The following is an 18,235-nucleotide window of genomic DNA, read 5'->3' as shown; positions in this document are numbered from 1 at the left end:
CCCATTGATTTCAGGTGAAATTATCATGCGCTATCTTCATGGCCATCTGATGAGTGTTCTCATCTTTTCCATCTTACCACGGTCAGTCTGGGGGACTCCTAGACTCCCAGAGCCTCCTCTTCCTGCCCCTTTATTAAGAACACATCCTCACTTATTTCCCAAGGGAATAGCCACATCCTCTTTAATGTTAATTGTTGGCTTTGCCTCCCTGTGGGCTTGGGGCAGTTCCGTGCTGGTGTGCATGTGCTCCGGAGGGGGCAACAAGGATTCTTGCCTTGATCCCTCTCTTTTCTAACCAGCTGTCATTTAGATGAGCACACCCTTCCCATGTACAAAGGCACTCTAATTTAATTTCCGTGTGTTAGAGAAAAATCTGGAATAAGGATGCATGCTAAAGGAAGGGAAAGAGTAGTTGAAATAGGACTCTGCTTTGAGACTTCTCAAAGGATTCTTTTATTTCTCTTTTTACACTTAAAAATCTGTAGCCATTTTTCTTTATTTAAAAAATTTAATGCATCCTGTTTTGGGTTGGGTTTTGCTTGCTTGCTTTTCTTCCTTTCTATCTTTCTTTCTTCCTTCCTTCCTTCCTTTCTTCCTTCCTTTCTTTCTTTCTTTCTTTCTTTCTTTCTTTCTTTCTTTCTTTCTTTCTTTCTTTCTTTCTTTCTTTCTTTCTTTCTTTCTTAATATAGGGTCTTACTATATAGCCCAGCCTCCTGCCTCTGCCTCTGGAGTGCTAGTATTACCCAATTTAATATATACTATTAAAATAAATTTAAAGAATATATTTTAAGCCTTGGGCAAGTGGTCCTGGATTGTTTTTTCAAAAAGCAAGTGGAGCAAGGTAGCCAGTAAGCCATGTTCCTTTATGTGTTTAGTCCCTGCCTCCAGGTTCCTGCTGTAAGATAAAATCAACCGTTTCCTTCCAAGTTGCCCATGTTTCCCACAGCCACAGAACACCAACTAGTTAAGCTATCTAGCTGGTCACCGTCCCTCACCAGAAGGTTTCTCTCTGCTTCACTCTTGAGTTATTGACCTGTCATGGGGGTTTCTGTCCAGTTTTGATTGCTCTCAAATAAAGGAGAGACATGGTAAGCTTGCATGGCAAACCCAGATGCCTGCAGCATGGAGGCAGCTAGAGAGATGCTCCTGAGCATCCCTTGGAGATGTGGGAATGGTAGAGGAGCTTGCCTCACCAGGGTGGGTGGCACTAGCGTGGTCATATCCTCTGATTCAAGAGAAGGCAGAGATCTGGATTTCCTCTGTGAAGTCTGGATTTTCAAGCGTTCTTGTTTTTCTTATTTTAAAACCTTATTAACCCTCTTCTCACAGGGCTCTCTGTACTACTCCTTGGCAGGAAGCCTGGTTTCATAGGAGGCTTTCTCCTGTGTTTGTTTGTTTGTTTGTTTGTTTGTTTGTTTTTATTGTAGTTGGTTTCTTATGCTGGCAAACAAAAGCATGACGAGAAGACTGGCCATCAAAAAGTTGAGCAGCTTTCCCTAGCACAGGTCTGAAAATGCTCAGAGAAGTTTTTTTTTTTTTCTTTTAGTTCGAATAAGATGCTTCCAAAGGTTAGCTTGCAGTTCCCCACTCTATTGGCAGTTCAGGAGAAAAAGAACCCAACTTGGTTTGTTAGGGAAAGGCTTCAGGAATGTCCACTGTCCACATTGTGATGCCAGATTTTGTGGTGGTCCAAACAACATGGCCTAGAGGTTGAGTATTTGTGTCTTGGATTTCAACTCTGAACCTTTTCTGACCTTGTAAAGGTGGGAAGACCGATTGAACTGCCCATAATTGGTCTAGTCTGTGATGTGGGTATGACAATGTGACCCAGGATTGCTTCATAACTGTTCAGCAACTTTAGCTATCATTATTCTGTCCCATCCCCTACAAGCCCTCCAGCCCCAGCTCATTTACAGCAGTGAGACTTACCCTATAGGATTACTGTAAGGATTACCTGGTGACGAGAGGGAAGCCTCCACCCACATCAGGACCAGATAAACAGAAGCCAGACTTAACCAGGTTTTGTAGCTTTGCATTCATTTATCTTGTACTAATCAGAATCTAAAACTTTCATCCACAGTGCGGTCCTTTTTCACTGCCTTGGTAGATCCATAAGGAATACCATTAACCTTTTAGGTTGTTTCTTCTGTGTTTGTTTGGGTGTGGTGTTTGGGAAATCATCTCACAGAAAGAGGAGGATGATTTCAAGGGTAGATCTGATTGTATGGACAGGGCTCAAATTTGAATTGTTTTTTCCTCTGATATTATTTCCAAGACATGCTAGTTACATACTTAAAGAGAGAGTCGCAGAGTCCCCAAATCCCTAAAATTAGCCACCTCTATCCTTACCAGTGTTATACATCCCCACCAGTGGGTGACTCGGAGAATACAGTAAGCAAAGAGCCAAATCATACCAAACCTAATAAAACTCCTGAGTGAGCAACCCAGACCGGGACTCAGCTCACTTCCTTGTTCAGCCAGCATCAGAGAAGCTTCCTCTTGCAGGAGATGGAAACAAATACAGGGACCACAACTGGACAATGTGCAGAGAGTGAGAGACCTTGGAACACTCAGTCCTAAATGGGGTGTCTTCATCTTCCCTAACCAAGACACTATCTCCAATTGACATCTACTTGTAAAAGAAAAAATGATTTTCTCTACTGGGTATATTAAACACACTTAAGGATGGGCCCTATGACCAGCACTAGATGGCTAACACAAAGTTAATGGTATTTTTATAGACTTTTTGTCTCATGTTCCTATGTTTGGGAGTCTTTTGTCTTACTGATCTTTTGTTTGTATATTATGGTTTCAGATTTTGTGTTTTATGGGGCGTGTGTGTGTGTGTTTCTTGTGCTTTTTCTTTCTTTTTTTTTTTTTTTGGAGGGGGTGGTTTGCTGTGGGATGTCTTTCTGTACGTTGTGAATATATGCTGTTCCCACTGGTTAGTAAATAAAGCTGTTTTGGCCTATGGCAAGAAACTTACAGCCAGGCAGGAAATCCAAGTAGAGATATAGAGAGAAGGGCAGAGTCGGGGAGACACCAAATGCCGTCCAAGGAGCAACATGTAATGAGATGCAGGTAAAGCCACGGAACACGTGGTGATACATAGATTAATAGAAATGGATTAATTTAAGATGAAAGACATAGCTAGCAAGAAGCCTGCCATAGGCCATACAATTGGTAATTAATATAAGCCTCTGAGTGATTATTTTATAAGCGACTGTGGGACCTCAGGGCTAAGTAGGACACAGGAAAACTTCCAGCTACAGTCATTTTCTTTTTTTTGTTGTTATTGTTGTTGTTTTTCAAAACAGGGTTTCTCTGTGTAACCCTAGCTGTCCCGAAACTTGCTCTGTAGACTAAGCGGGACTTGAACTCCCAGAGATCCACCTGCTTCTGCCTCCCAAGTGCTAGGATTAAAGGCTTTGGACACCACCACCTAGCTGTGCTTTTTCTTTTTCTATCCTGTTTTTTTTGGTTTTTTGTTTGCCTGTTTGTTTTCTAAAGCAAAAGAGAAAGAAGAGATGTGGAGTTGGGTGGGTAGGGAGGAATTGGGAGAAGAGAAACCAGATCAAAATAAATTATGTGGAAAAAATTGTTTCATATATATGTATGTATGTATGTTAACTACCAATGGAAAAACAACTTCAGTTTTGCTTGGTTGAGGACGAGGTGATAATGTAATAGGGTTTGGGCAGACCTAGTAAGAATTTTGCAAAATAATTTTTGTGGGGTGAAAACAGAATATGCCCAGGTACTAAAGGAAGCTAGGGGCTTAGGCCTTGTACCTTTCCAGTCATGGCCCCCTGCTCTACAACAGCCCCCACGGACATTCACAGAGGCAGTGGGCGAAATTCAAATCAAAAGGTTTCTGTTTAGGGGCCAGTCCAGGTACATCCCGGAATTTATCACCAATAGGACGGACCTTTGCCAAGAAAAGATGGTTTCCTTCATACTGTGTGAGCCTGTGATACAGCTGTATCCCCGCCAGTAAGAAGAGGAACTATTTCATGTTGTGGTTTGTTTGGCATTTAGTTTTAGTGTGAAGCTCAAGTAAGATATTTCAGACTCTAGTAAAGTAATATACAGGAGTATAGTTATAACTGAGAAAATATTGACATCTAGTATTAATGTAGGAATTTTCCTAAAACTTAAGGATTTTTATTTTTACATCAGCCTTCACCTCCTGATCTCCAATGACATTTACATTTGCAGTCAAGAAAGTCCAAGCATCCTATTTGGCTTTGCTAGTAGTAAAGAGTGGATGTATTTGTTATTAGTCCAACTTTACTAAATTCAGTTTGGTTATCTGTAGCATTGATCCTACATAAGTTATTAATCTGTGCATAGCAATAAACACTTCAAAACCTAAAGTGGAACTTTACAAACTTCAAGAATTGTATATCTCCGTGAGGATAATTTTAATGGCAATTGTATTTATTACATATTGCTTTGTAATGCACAACCATAACACCATCACCTTTCATGCATTCTACACGGGACGGGTCGTTAAATCCCACCTTCCCTCAGAAGATAGCTTCCCAAGGGCACCCATGTCATGAGATGGATCATAAAGCAACTAGGCTGCCTGCCATGGTTACTCTAAAGTAGTCCCAGCAAAATGATAGCAGCAGGACCCAGAGAAATGCATGTGTATACAAGTATTTCTGTAAGATTCCCTACAGTGTGTCCAAAAGCTGTCTATTGACTCAGAGGCCTTTGTGTTAGAAAGAAATCTAGAGACCCAGCTCTTTTCATCCCTCCCTTGTTATCCATAGAGGTAGGCAGTCCACTATCCCCATCCCCCTTCCTTCCTCCTTCCCCATCCCCCCCCCCCCACCCCGGTCTCTCTCTGTATGTCTGTGTGTGAATGCACCTCTGCAGCGCTCTGGGACAACACAGCAGCATGCAGCAAATCTGTAGTCACTCTGCGGCAAAACTGCACAGTGTGGCAACAGAGCGGGAACCAGGCAGCAACCCATGCCAGAGATGGATGCCAGGATGTCTCCCCAGTCACTCCTTTACCTTATTTTTCGGTGACGGAGTCTCTCAGTGAACTTAGGGCTTGTCCTCCTGACCAGAATGGCTTAACCAATAAGCTCCCAAGATGCACCTGTGTTTGCCTGCCAGCCCTGGGGTTGTAGTTATATACCACCACCCCTGGCTTTTAAGTGTTACCTTGGAAGTACATTTTACCCATTGAGCTGTCTCCCCAGGCCCGCCACTCTTACTCTTGAGTCAGCCTACTTTGGGGAAGGTCTTCTCACTCAGTTACAGTTACTTCTCGCTCACTCATTGGCCTGATTTGGAGGGTGGTTTGAATTAAAATCACAAGTCGTCTGCAGCCCAATCAAGGAGTGCACACATATGCATGTTGAGGCTTCTTTCTCATATACCGCCCACCCTCTTGGGCCATCACCCTCTTGTTTACCTACGCATTCGTTCAGTTGACCAATCCTTCCTCCCAGCAGCTTCGTGAAGTTGGTATGGGTATCTGTCCCGTTTTCTAGACATTTCTCCAATTGTACATATGAAGAGATGACTGGCTGGGCGGTGGTGGCGCACACCTTTAATCCCAACACTCGGGAGGCAGAGGCAGGCGGATCTCTGTGAGTTCGAGGCCAGCCTGGTCTCCAAAGCGAGATCTAGGAAAGGGGCAAAGCTACACAGAGAAACCCTGTCTCAAAAAACCAAAAAAAAAAAGGAGATGACTACCTTTGCCTACATGACCCAGACACACTAAGCATATAGTAGCAGTTTAGAGCACATGGTGCTTCTGCATCCATAATTTGGCTTTGCTACACTGATAAGCTTTCCAAATCAAACTGTATTTGTCGGTAGTTGGGGTCTGGCAAGTCATTTTTCGTGTCTGCAAAGCCCTAAAAGAACCTCCACTTTAAAGCCATGTCCGTTCCCCCCTCCCCCAAAGCGTGGCTCCTGTTAATGGCCCTATATGACTGGGGAAGGGATAAGCTGTGTTCTGAATCCTCATTTCAGAAGCTGGGGAGATTTCCTTTTAGGCTGGCTTAAATGAACACAGCGTGGGTGCCTGGAGGAAATCGCTGTCTTTCATCTGGTAAATGTGTCAGGAGCGTCTTGCGCTGGATAAGTGAGGCCTTGCTGTCCAGAGAGCCCAGGATGGAAGGGAAAAGGAATTAGCAAGATGAAAGCCAGCGCATCCATCGCATGGGAAAGGCGCAGGACACCAGGGGCCAGCCAGGTCCTTTGGGTTGGGGAAGTCTGGGAAAACTACAGAGCTACCTCTAACCAGAATCTGAATGTAACCTCGGTTTGTGTGTTTTTGTTTAGATACAGACATGGTCATTATTTACCTGTCAGCGGGCATCACATCAAAGGACTCCTCCGAAGAAGATAAAAAGGCAACTCTCCGCGTCATCAATGAAGAAAATGGCTTTCTGAACAACTCCGTAATGATTCTTACCTATGCCCTCATGAATGGTAGGCAGTGCTTCCAGATTTTCCTTTCAGATGAAAGTTCCTTCTAAGCCGTAGCTGCTTAAGAAAGAGAAAGAGAGGCCAGTGCCCTGCTTTGATGATGCTATCAGGCGAGGCCCCAGCAGCCCTTTCGTACCCCGTGCTGGGCTGCGTGACCTCACCTGGCCGAACGCTGGTTCCTGACTCTCCTCTCCTTCTGTGGCCTGGCAGTTTTGTATCTCTCTTCTTTTCAGGTTCTCCTCTATATCCTAAGTCGTCAGAGGTTTGGATACTGCAGGGAGGGTGATACTCACAGATCCCGTGAGTTGCAGGAAGCCATAGCGCTGTCCTAGAGTCTTGCCCTTCTCAAGCATACCAATAGCCTAATTCTCCGGAGGACCATACCTGAGCTTGAACCAGCTTCCTCGGCTGTCAAATGCAGGTTTCAAGGACCTGCTTTGCAGGCCTCTCAAGAGGGTTGGCCTTTCTAGACATCGAACCCTTGGAGCAGCCCTGGGGTGTTGCCAGTTTTCATTGAAATACTAGTTTCGCTGTTACGTGTTGGTAGATGGGTTTAGAAAATTGGAATATTTGAAGGACGACTCCATACTCACCTTTCTGCTACCCACCTGTCCTCCAGCATGTGGACAGCCCTGGTTTATGTCTCTGTGGTGTGGTGCTACCACACCTATTTGTACGTGGCTTTTCTCTCCGTGGATCTCCCCCTCTGGGCCTCAGCCTGGGTACTTGGATGCTGTCTTCCCTTGTGGCTGAGAGACGAGGTTTTCATCCTGCAGCCAGTCCCATTTATGAGCTCTGTACACTCTGCCCCACCCCGCACCCCACACTGATTTAGGGACAATGGTTATCAGTTTGATGTTCTAAGGGTTAGGTGGAGAATGCCCCCAAAATGCACATTCTAGATGTTGTTCTTAGGAGGGACCCAGGAATCTGTTTTTCTGGAGTTGTACTGGGCCCGGTGCCTTATGGACCACCCTGAGGGAGTGCCGGCTCACCACAGGCCGCCACAATTGCACCCACCGTTCACCAGCATGGGCTCATGGCAGGATTCTTCCTCTCTTTAGACCTCAACTTTTTGTTTTCCCAGGCAACAGCGCATTATGTAGCCCAGGCTAGCCTCAAACCTGAGGCCCTGCTTCAGCCTCCTGAATGCTGAGATGGCAGCTGTGTGCCAGCTCAAGACCTCCCTTTTATCTGTGAGGTGAGGATAATCAACTCGACTGTATAAGAATAGTATAAAAAGTTAACAGGATGAGTAGGGCAGTGATGGCAAACGCCTTCAATCCCAGCACTTGGGAGGCAGAGCCAGGTGAATCTCTGTGAGTTCGAGGCCAGCCTGGTCTATAGAGCGAGATCTAGGACAGGCATCAAAACTACACAGAGAAATCCTATCTCAAAAAAAAAGAAAGAGAGTGGGGGGGGGAGGGAGAGAGAGAGAGAGAGAGAGAGAGAAAGAGAGAGAGAGAGAGAGAGAGAGAGAGAGAGAGAGAGAGAAAGAAAGAAAGAAAGGAAGGAAGAAAGAAAGGAAGAAAGAAAGGAAGAAAGAAAGAAAAAGAAAAAAGTTAACAGCATGGTGTATGTTGAAAGTTAACATAGAGTGGCTGGAGAGATGGCTCAGAGGTCAAAAGTGATTGCTGCTCTTACAAAGGACCTGAGTTCTGATCCCAGCACCCACATTAGGCGACTCACAGCCACCTGCAACTCTAGTTCCAAAGGATCTGACACCCTCTTCTGGCTTCCGTGGTCGCCTCACACACGAACCTACAAACACACACATAAATAAATAAATTAAGTTAGAAATTTTAAGTTACCATAGAGCTTGGTGCCTAGCAGATCCTGGGGACGGAGTGGGCAGTGATGGTGTTTCCTATCACACGGCCTAGCTGACAGTGAAGGGCATCTCTGTTGTCTGGGGTCAGTCTCCTTCAGTACTGATACATAGGGCCCCCACTGTGTAGAAGTAGGTACTCCTCTCCCCTTGTGTTCCCTCCTCGTGGACAGAGGGTGTCCTCTCTCTCCTGTCCCTTCACAAGCATGAGGCATCGTACTATTTGCATTGTGTTCTGAGCAGAGGAGCCATCCGCCTAGGGTGGGTGAAGACAACCTCTTTCTGCTTGAGCACTTACCCTTCGGGGTCATTTCAGGTTGCCTGATGCTCTGGTCTGCCATGGTTGAACTTTCTCTCACAAACGAGCCTCTGTAGTGCCCATCATGTGCATGGGCTCCCTTGTCCTCACAGAGCTCTCCCACCAGGGAGGACAGGTGAGTTAAATGCAGGAGAGGAGGGAGGAGACAGACCCACAGGAAGTAACTGCTTCTTGTGTGTGGCAGATACTGGATAAAAGTCCCCAGTCACCTGTCCAGGCACCAGTCCTTCAGTCAGAGTCTTGGGTACACTTGCCATACCCCTGACAAATACACACTATAAAACTGGTTAACTCCATTCACCCATCCTTAGCTCTTCAGTTTCTCTCTTTTGTCTTACCAGATACATCTTGTCACTACTAGTTCTCTAACTGCTGTTCACTGAAGCAGACACTCTCCCTCACTAGATCCTCCAAGAGCTCAGATAGTGAAGCAGGGCCAATGTGAGCCTTTGAAAGAACTCTGTGTGTGTGTGTGTGTGTGTGTGTGTGTGTCTGTCTGTCTGTCTGTCTGTCTGTGTAACCACTCTCCCCGATGTGGTCTTCCCATGACTTTTTTTTTTTTTTTTTTTTGGTTTTGGTTTTTCGAGACAGGGTTTCTCTGTGTAGCTTTGCGCCTTTCCTGGGACTCACTTGGTAGCCCAGGCTGGCCTCGAACTCACAGAGATCCGCCTGGCTCTGCCTCCCGAGTGCTGGGATTAAAGGCGTGCGCCATCACCGCCCGGCTTCCCATGACTTTTGATTGCAGATAGGTGAAAGTTTGAAAGAGCTGAATTTTCTGAGGAATTTGGATGAGGTATATATATATCACCATGGCTGGGGTGAATGGAAAAATACAAAATAGAAAGCTAACAACTCTAAGTTTAGTCATCGAGCTTGCAGTGAAAGCTGGGAACAGTGAAGACAATTTATAAGTTGCAGCATAGAAATTTCTGGAAGGTTGTTGGCTTTTCATGGCCATCGCTCTCCATGAAATAGCTAGACAACTTACCTGGGGTTGATGTTGGTGAGCAAGCCCAAAGTTTGGAAAGGAGGCTTAATGAGGAGTGGAGACAGTGGCTGAAACTGGAACATTCTGATGTCTCTGTCTGTTTCTCACACCATCTCTCAGTTCACTTCATAAAAGTTGACTTTTGGAGTCTTTAATTTGTGAGCATACAGCATAGAGGACTCTGGGAAAGGTGGTTTCTAGCATGCCCATCTTGGTGGATTTACAACCCAGTGTATTTACGAATGAGAGTGTCAACAACCCAACCCTATCCCACGCCGTCCTGCCATGCCTAGCAAATATCCAGGGTTGTCACTTGTTGACACTTTGAGAGCAGAGCAACACTAGACAAACAGGAAATACATCTATTGCCTGAGTTGTCTCCTCTCATCCTTCTACCTCTATGAGCCTCTCTTGAGATGAGGTCAAGAGTCAGTCATGACTTTTACATTAAAACAGACCCCCTCAGCCCTCACCCCAATCTCAGCTCTATGCCAAGCAAAGGGAACAGTTACCTGGTTCTCAAATGATTTGCCACAGGAATTTTATTTCTTTCCTTTTGTCTTGAAGGAGTGGAGTGGAATTCAAGTTTATCTAGATATAATGTTTTTAAAAAGAAATCAACCAGTCATGGTGGCACATGCTTTTAATCCCAGCACTCAGGAGGCAGAGGCAGAGACATCTCTGAGTTCAAGGCCAGCCTAGTCTACAAAGCAAACTTTAGGCCAGCCAGAGTTACATAGTAAGACTTTGTCTCAAAAAAAAAGAAAGGAAGATGATCCCTTAGCTCTTGCTGCTGCCTAGTAAACTAGAATTGAACTTCTGATGTTAGAAACACGCTCACTCCATAGGTGAAAAGATCGCGGCATATATGATAGGTAATCCGAGAAAGCTTCAGGTTCGTCTAACGATGGAATAGCTCAGAGTTTGCTGTTGAAACCTTCAAGAGTAGGAGCAGAATCTTCTGGAAGGGCAGTGGCGGAGACTCACCACCAGCTGAAAGCACTTGAACTTGTTTACAGTGGTGCCCATGTGAGATCAGTTACTAATTCTTTTGACTGTACGCCAACAATAGCAAACTAAAAAAAAAAAGAAAAAAAATTAGTTTATTAAATTTATTTTGGTACTATGGAATACAGATGTTGTAGAACAATACATCCCACTATGCCTAAATCTTCTTACAAAGTTTTCAATACCCCGTAAATATAAAAAAATATACACATTAAATAAATCAAATTTAGTATTATCCTAACAATATCAAGCATAAAGACATTTGTAATTAAAATGAGCTTGAAGAAGAGGGCTTAGAAGCATTGCTAAATGCAGACCATAATTCTTTCATTGAGTTTCTTGGGTTTTTTAGCAAGTGGTTTTATAGACAAAGAAGGAGTGAAATGGTAAAGTCCTTAAAACTCTCCAAAGGTCATCCACTGCTGTAAATTAAACGCAGACTCGTTAACTGTTACTTTTGCTTTCAGATAGTACGTGCAGCAAAGAATTTAAATCTTATAATTAAATGTTTAGGACGAGCACATCCTTTGCTTCCCATGTGTTTTTCATCACTGCCTTTTGAAGAACCCCTTTGTGCGTTCGACTGAAGAAATTCCATGCCTCGGCCTTTGGTTTACAGTGGGAACCAGTATCATCCTGGGTCCACATTATTCCTCCAAAGACCCCCTTGGACGTGCAAGACTTCATCTATTTGTTTTTGGGTTTTGTTTCTTCAGGACAGGGTCTCACTATGTAGCTCTGGCTATCCTGGAACCCACTATGTAGATGAAGTCTGCCTTGATAATCCCAGAACACCCTGCTCCCCACCCCCATCCCAACATGCTGGGATTAAAGGCCTGCACCACCACAACCTGTGCAGACCTCGCTTGTATCCATAGTGGATCTAAATGGCAAACTGTTGCCTAGAAATAACCAAGCTTTCCTCTTGTTTTTGCTTATAGATGGGGTGACTGGTTTGAAGGAATTGGCGTTCCTTAGGGATCTGGCCGAACAGAACTCTGGGAAATATGGAATCCCAGACCGGACAGCCTTGCCTGTGATAAAGGGCAGCATGATGGTGCTGAACCAGCTGAGCAACCTGGAGACCACAGTTGGCAGGTTCTACACTAACCTTCCCAACCGGATGATTGACGAGGCTGTCTTCAGCCTCCCCTTCTCTGACGAGATGGGGGATGGTAAGTGTAGAGAGAATGTCCTCCTATGGAAGAGGAAAGGAAGGAGCAAACAGGAAGGTGTACCCTTCCTGCTCCAACCCCACAGAAACACACCTGCCCCCTAACCTACCACATGGCTCTAACGCATAAACCTGTGCTGTTTCCTCCTTGCTCCATCCTAAAAGGATGTAAAGGGATAGTTCTCGATGCGTCTTCCTGAGGACGCCCCGTTAGGAAGTGACACTGAAGGGTGGCTTGGTGTCACAGTGCATAGGGAAACACAAAGCTTTGGCTGGCTTCTTAGGTCCCACACTTCTTAAGTCCTTGTCCTCTGTAGTGTATTTCATCTTGTTAATTCTGTTTGGTCATCTTCGAACAGGGATAATAAATCGGGGAAATTTTAGGATTAATTCACATACATACGTGAATATATACAGATTAAGATGGATACCTACTTATATACATATACACAGACATATAAGTGGCTGGCATGCTACCCAATTATGAGTACTGCTCATTTCCTTTTTTAACACACTATTTTACCTTTACTGTTATCACCATCATCCTGATGCCACAAGTACCCAGACCATATTGTTGAGTAATGGCTTTAACTGTCACATGATTCCGTCACCTGACCTAAAAAATGGGAATCCTTTCTGTCAAGGTAATTGTGAAGAATAATTGCAGTAATATATATATAAAGTGTCTATACAAATGCCTGGCCAATAGTAGGTTAGTTCTCAGGAAAAATGGAGTTTTTTTTAATCTTCATTTTTTAATGCTTTTTTACATTTCTTAAATTTTATGTGTGTGACTGGTTTGCTTCCATACATGTCTAAAGCATGTGCATTCTAGAACTAGAGTGATGATCAATTGTGACTTGACATGTGGGTGCTCAGAATTGAACTCAGGTCCTCTGCAAGAACAACACGTACTCTTCAGCACTGAGTCATCTCTCCAGCCCTAATCTTTTCTTTTCTTTTTCTTTTTTCTGAGATCGGGTTTCTCTATGCAGCCCTACCTGTCCTGGATCTTGCTCTGTAGATCAGGCTGGCCTCAAACCAAAGATCCGCCTGACTCTGCCTCCCGAGTGCTGGGATTAAGGGCGTGTGCCACCACACTCAGCTTAATCTTCATTTTCACAATGTGAATATCTGTGTTTTCCCATGGTCTTAGGCGACCCCTATAAAAGGGTCACTGGAATGATTAATGTTCATTTAAGTATATAATTTTTATAATTTATTTTTACTTTATTTGCATTGGTGCTTTGCCTCCATGTATGTCTTTGTGAGGGTGTCAGATCTTCATTCAACCCCCAAGGGGGTCGCAACCCACAGATTGAGAACCACTTGTCTAGGAACTCCTGCCTCCAGATTAGGCTATTCCTCTAAGTAGTTACAGCGCCATGTCTTAAATGCACGTTTCCTTTTATATGTATTATATAATATATAATATATATATTAGTGCCAGCCAAGTGATGTACCACACAGTGAGAGGGAAGGTACACAAAACCCCCTCATTAAAATTTTGCTGATAAGAGACTGATCAAGAAATCCTATTAATACTATGTGAAAGGAATAAAGACAGATGTAGAAATGCAATCCTTTAGGAACCCAGCGGAATAAATCAACTAAATTACCAATACCAGTCAGGTGGAGTGGGGCCCCTCTTAAAATTTACACCTTATATGAAAACGTTGACTCACCTGTTTGTTGATGTCATCCAAATTTTAGTCTTCAGGTCTTATTTCATGAACCTTCTACAGCAGATTTCAGTCATTGGTTTACACATCTGTTGAATTTCTGTACCAGTGTGTCATTTCTATCGGGCTTTCAGGTCCTACAATTTATTAGGTGACACTTTCTCTGGCTTCATGAACTTGAATACAGAGAATTCAATGCAGCTCTAACTCAAAAACCACTGTTCATTGACTGTCAACTTGTGAATATCATTGCGGGGGTGTGTGATATGTATTTGCTGAACATGCATTTCTTTAAAAAAAAAAAAAACTTGTATGTTTGAGGTTCAAGTAGAGAAGGTAGTGTTTGGAGATTCTGTCAGTGTGGATATAGCTTGACATACTTTATTCGCCACATGGGGATCTAGGGTCTTCTGTCTAAAGGCTGAGAAATGTCCCGATAAGGTGCTTACCTGAGTTCAGGTCCCCTGGAAACCATGTAAAATGCCAGGAATGCGGAGTGGAATCTATAACCCTGGTACTGGTGTGAACAGAGACAAGCAGCTCACAGGTGCTCCCTGGCTAGCTAGTTTAGTCAAATCAGTGAGCTCCAGGTTCAGTGAGAGACCCTGTCTCAGTTGTACAACTGAGGAAAAAAAAACTGACATTAATCTGGACTTCTGAAGGAATGCATACGCAAACACGTGTACAAACACACAAACAGATACACATGCACAGACACATGCACACACAAATCAACTCATTGGTAATTAATTAATACAAAGAATCTCCCACCTACGCTGATAATGGAAAAGTAGGTTTGAGGCTCATTTTTGAGACAGTTCTTTTCGTCATAGCCAGAAGAGGTTAGAATGCTCTTGAATCTCGGTCATGGAGCATTGCGTTGGACTTTTACTGGTCTATGAAAATGACTTGCATCTTAGACAAAAGCCCAGGGAAATGTGGCCTACATGGGGACCTTTGTCTCTCTCTATCCTGGCCCCACAATAGTGCTTCTGCCATACACAATCCATTCATCCAGGGAGACCTAAACACAAACCTCCTGTGAAGTCTGCAGTTAAGTCAGTCTTCAATATCTGCTGTTTTCAAGCAGACAATGAGAAACATTTGAAATGTGAACTGAAAAGACGGTGCTTTGAAGATCAGAAGAGACCTCCTACCCACTATGGAATGACTTTTTACAAAATTTTCTGGGGTTGTGTCTCCTCCTTCCTGCTAAGTGATTCAGTCAGTTGGTCTCTGCAACCACAGCAGTTCAACATACCTGGAGTATTGTCATCACCCACAGTTCTCTGTTTAGAAGTCCATTCTTCTTCGTAGACACCTTTAAGAGTGTCCAGATCCTTTTCCAAAGTGTTCTAGGAGGGATTTATGACAAGCACATGCCTCCTAAGATACAAGATAGAGAAAAGCACGTCATTTCTATGTTTTGAGATTTACGGAGAGCCCCGAGATTGCAGCATGGTTAGAGATCAGAGACGTTGCCTATCTCGGCTTCATGAAGACACATACCCGTCAAGGTGGCACAAGCATGCCCGGCCTCTCAGTGGAGGCGGAACAGTCTGGTGCCCAGGTGGATTCTGAGAGCCACACCTGCCCCACTCCACACCCTTCCCCCCTGTACAGTTTCCTCCTGTGTGTTCTTCCCTAACTGTCCTGTTGTTTCATGTGTCCTGTGAGCTAAGTATGACTTGTATAGTTTGAAAAATTGTTTCTAAAAAAAGAAATATGAGCCGGGCGGTGGTGGCGCACGCCTTTAATCCCAGCACTCGGGAGGCAGAGGCCGGCAGATCTCTGTGAGTTCGAGGCCAGCCTGGGCTACCAAGTGAGTTCCAGGAAAGGCGCAAAGCTACACAGAGAAACCCTGTCTCGAAAAACAAAAAACAAACAAACAAAAAAAAAAAACAGAAAAAAAAAAAGAAAGAAAGAAATATGAAAGAATGGGTCCCTGAGACAGTATGGCTGACAGAGCCTACAGCATGTACTGTCTGGCCCTTCACACTCTAGTGTGGGGACTGGCCTCCATGACTAGAAATGCATTCCTATGGAAATTTCATCTTCTTTCAACTACTCAGTTCCGTGTGATCAGTTTCTGTGGTTTTCTAATGTCCTCCTCTGTCTTCAGGGATTTTGATACATTAGTAAGTTGTAATGTTTGTATCTTTTACAAATCCCTTTCCCCACAATCTCTTGGTCCAGCATTCCCTAGAAATCAGTAAAACAGTTCCTTTCGTCTGTGTCCTGTCAGCATTAGTGAGGGATATTATCTCCAGTGTCACACGTCACATGTATAGTACCAAAGGAGCAAACTGAAATGGAACTCAAGATCTTCTCAGATTCCTTATCCAGTGGTTTTTGTTGTTGTTTGTTGTTTTGTTTTTTGGGTTTTTTTTTTTTTGTCTGTCTGTCTGTTTGCTTGCTTGTTTTTGACATACAGCTGAATCTTCCCAGTTCACCACCAGATGTATTTGGCACTGTGTAGCTAGAGTTTTCCTGCCTGGCCCACAGTCAGGACAAATCTCTCTCACCCGCCAGTCCCACAGCTGCTCAGACCCGACCAAGTAAACACAGAGACTTATATTGGTTACAAACTGTATGGCCATGGCAGGCTTCTTGCTAACTGTTCTTACAGCTTAATTTAAATTAAATTAATCCATTTCCATAAATCTATACCTTTCCACGTAGCTTGTGGCTTACCGGCATCTTCACATGCTGTTTCTCATCATGGCGGCTGACAGTGTCTCTCTGACTCAGCCTTCCACTTCCCAGCTTTATTCTCCTCCTTGTCCCACCTATACTTCCTGCCTAGCCAATGGCCAATCAGTGTTTTATTTATTGACCAATCAGAGCAACACATTTGCCATACAGAACATCCCACAGCACTGCACTATTTTCTATTGATCCCAAGTGTCTTAGTTTGGGTTTCTATTGCTGTGAAAAGATACCATGACCACAGCTACTCTTACAAAAGAAACATTTAATGGGAGTGACTTGCTTACAGTTCCAGAGGTTTACTCTGTTATCATCATAACAGGGAGCATGGCGGCAACAGGAAGTCCACTGAGACACTAGGCGGTATCCTGAGCTTAGGAAACCTCAAAGCCCGCCCCCACAGTGACACACTTCCTCCAACAAGGCCATACCCACTCCAACAAAGCCACACCTTCTAATAGTGCCACTCCCTATGAGATTATGGAGGCCAATTACATTCAAACTACCACACCAAGTATCATGGCTTAGATAAGAAGTGTGGGGGGTGTGGAATCACCCCTGTTTAAATTAACTGCAATATCTGAACTATCAAAGGACCCTCTTCTCTTCCTTTGGCTCACTTTCTATGCAAGCTGCAAGAGCAGGGGTTCAGACCTGGATCACAAAAAACTTTCCAACAGAACCTGAGGACACTATTAGCCCTCATACTTCACCTGAGCACAGCCCCAGCCTTGGTCCAGAATTTCTATGCTATTCTTTGGTTCTGTTTTTAACCCACAGGTCTGATAATGACTGTGAGTAAACCCTGTTACTTTGGAAATCTCCTCCTGGGAATCGTAGGTGTGGACGTGAATCTGGCTTACATTCTTGAAGATGTGACATATTACCAAGACTCTTTGGCTTCCTATACTTTTCTCATAGATGATAAAGGTAATTTACAAAGAGTTACTTGTAAGAAAGAACACTTTTCTTTTGCAACTTAAAAAAAATAGTCTGTGGATATTCTTGTATTAATACATGAAGTGGGATAAGGATGGTTTTCAGGGAAGTTATGGGGTCACTGGGCCAGTGTGGGAATGTATCCTAGGGATGGCAGAATACATTCACAAACCGTGAGGTCATGATATGCTGGGTTGTGAGATCGTGGGTTTTTATAACATCAAGAAGTTAGACTTGGGGGTGAACAATGTCTAGAATGGGGTTTAAATCACTTTTTGTTAGTACCCTTATCTTTAGAGTCCCTGGCAGGAAGGTTTACATATAACAGATTAGAACATTTAATAAAATGAAAACCAGAAAAACAAATACCACCTAAATAGCCTCCATTAGACATATGTTCAGTAATTTAAAAGCTCTTTCAACACTTCAGGAGTTTTATGAGAGCTTACATAAAACAGGTTGAGGTTTTATTGGACTGCTATGGTACATACGAGGTTTTGAGCACTGGGCAGCCATCCCAGACAGTCCGACAGTTCAGACCAGTAATGGGCACATTTGTTAGAACCAGTATTCTACATCTTCCTTATAACATGTCTTATTCTGTGATTTCAGGGTATACACTTATGCATCCATCTCTTACCAGGCCATACTTACTGTCAGAGCCCCCACTTCATACTGACATCATACATTATGAAAATATCCCCAAGTTTGAATTGGTTCGGCAAAATATCCTAAGGTAAGAAAGAGGTGAGGGCTGCAGAGTTTCATGTGTTTTGAGAAGGGGACTCATTTTGTGATCAAATATGAGTGTTTGCCATAGGGTATGAGGCAAGTATACAAATTATTTTCTTGTTGCCAAAAGTTTTCGGGGTAATTTTTTCATGATAGGAGCCGAGGGCTGGGAGATGGCTCAGTGGGCAAACGTGCTTGCCAGGCAGGTTTGGCAATCCAAGTTCGATCCCAGAAACCACATAAAAGGAGAAGGAATGAATAGACTCCACAGAGTTGTCTTCCAACCTACACACTCTCACCATGGTAACCCCCCCCACCTCCGCCACCCCTCGCCCAGACACATCCACACACATGCCCACACACATTGTGAATACATACACAATAATAATAATAATAA

General features: G+C 43.8%; 1 protein-coding gene across 1 annotated transcript in view; it reads left to right on the top strand.

Annotated features, from left to right (window-relative positions):
• The window catches only part of Cachd1 (cache domain containing 1), a 221,723-nt gene that overhangs the window by 167,212 nt on the left and 36,276 nt on the right, over positions 1 to 18,235 (top strand). The window contains exons 8-11 of the mRNA XM_052716199.1: positions 6,313 to 6,462; positions 11,544 to 11,777; positions 16,948 to 17,097; positions 17,719 to 17,842. Of these exons, the coding sequence (XP_052572159.1) occupies positions 6,313 to 6,462; positions 11,544 to 11,777; positions 16,948 to 17,097; positions 17,719 to 17,842 (658 nt within the window). The remainder of the gene's footprint in view (positions 1 to 6,312; positions 6,463 to 11,543; positions 11,778 to 16,947; positions 17,098 to 17,718; positions 17,843 to 18,235) is intronic.

The sequence above is a fragment of the Peromyscus californicus genome, unplaced genomic scaffold, assembly GCF_007827085.1.
Source record: "Peromyscus californicus insignis strain IS unplaced genomic scaffold, ASM782708v3 Scaffold_5__1_contigs__length_169319896, whole genome shotgun sequence".
Lineage (NCBI taxonomy): Eukaryota > Metazoa > Chordata > Mammalia > Rodentia > Cricetidae > Peromyscus > Peromyscus californicus.
This window is presented reverse-complemented; position numbering and strand designations above follow the sequence as displayed.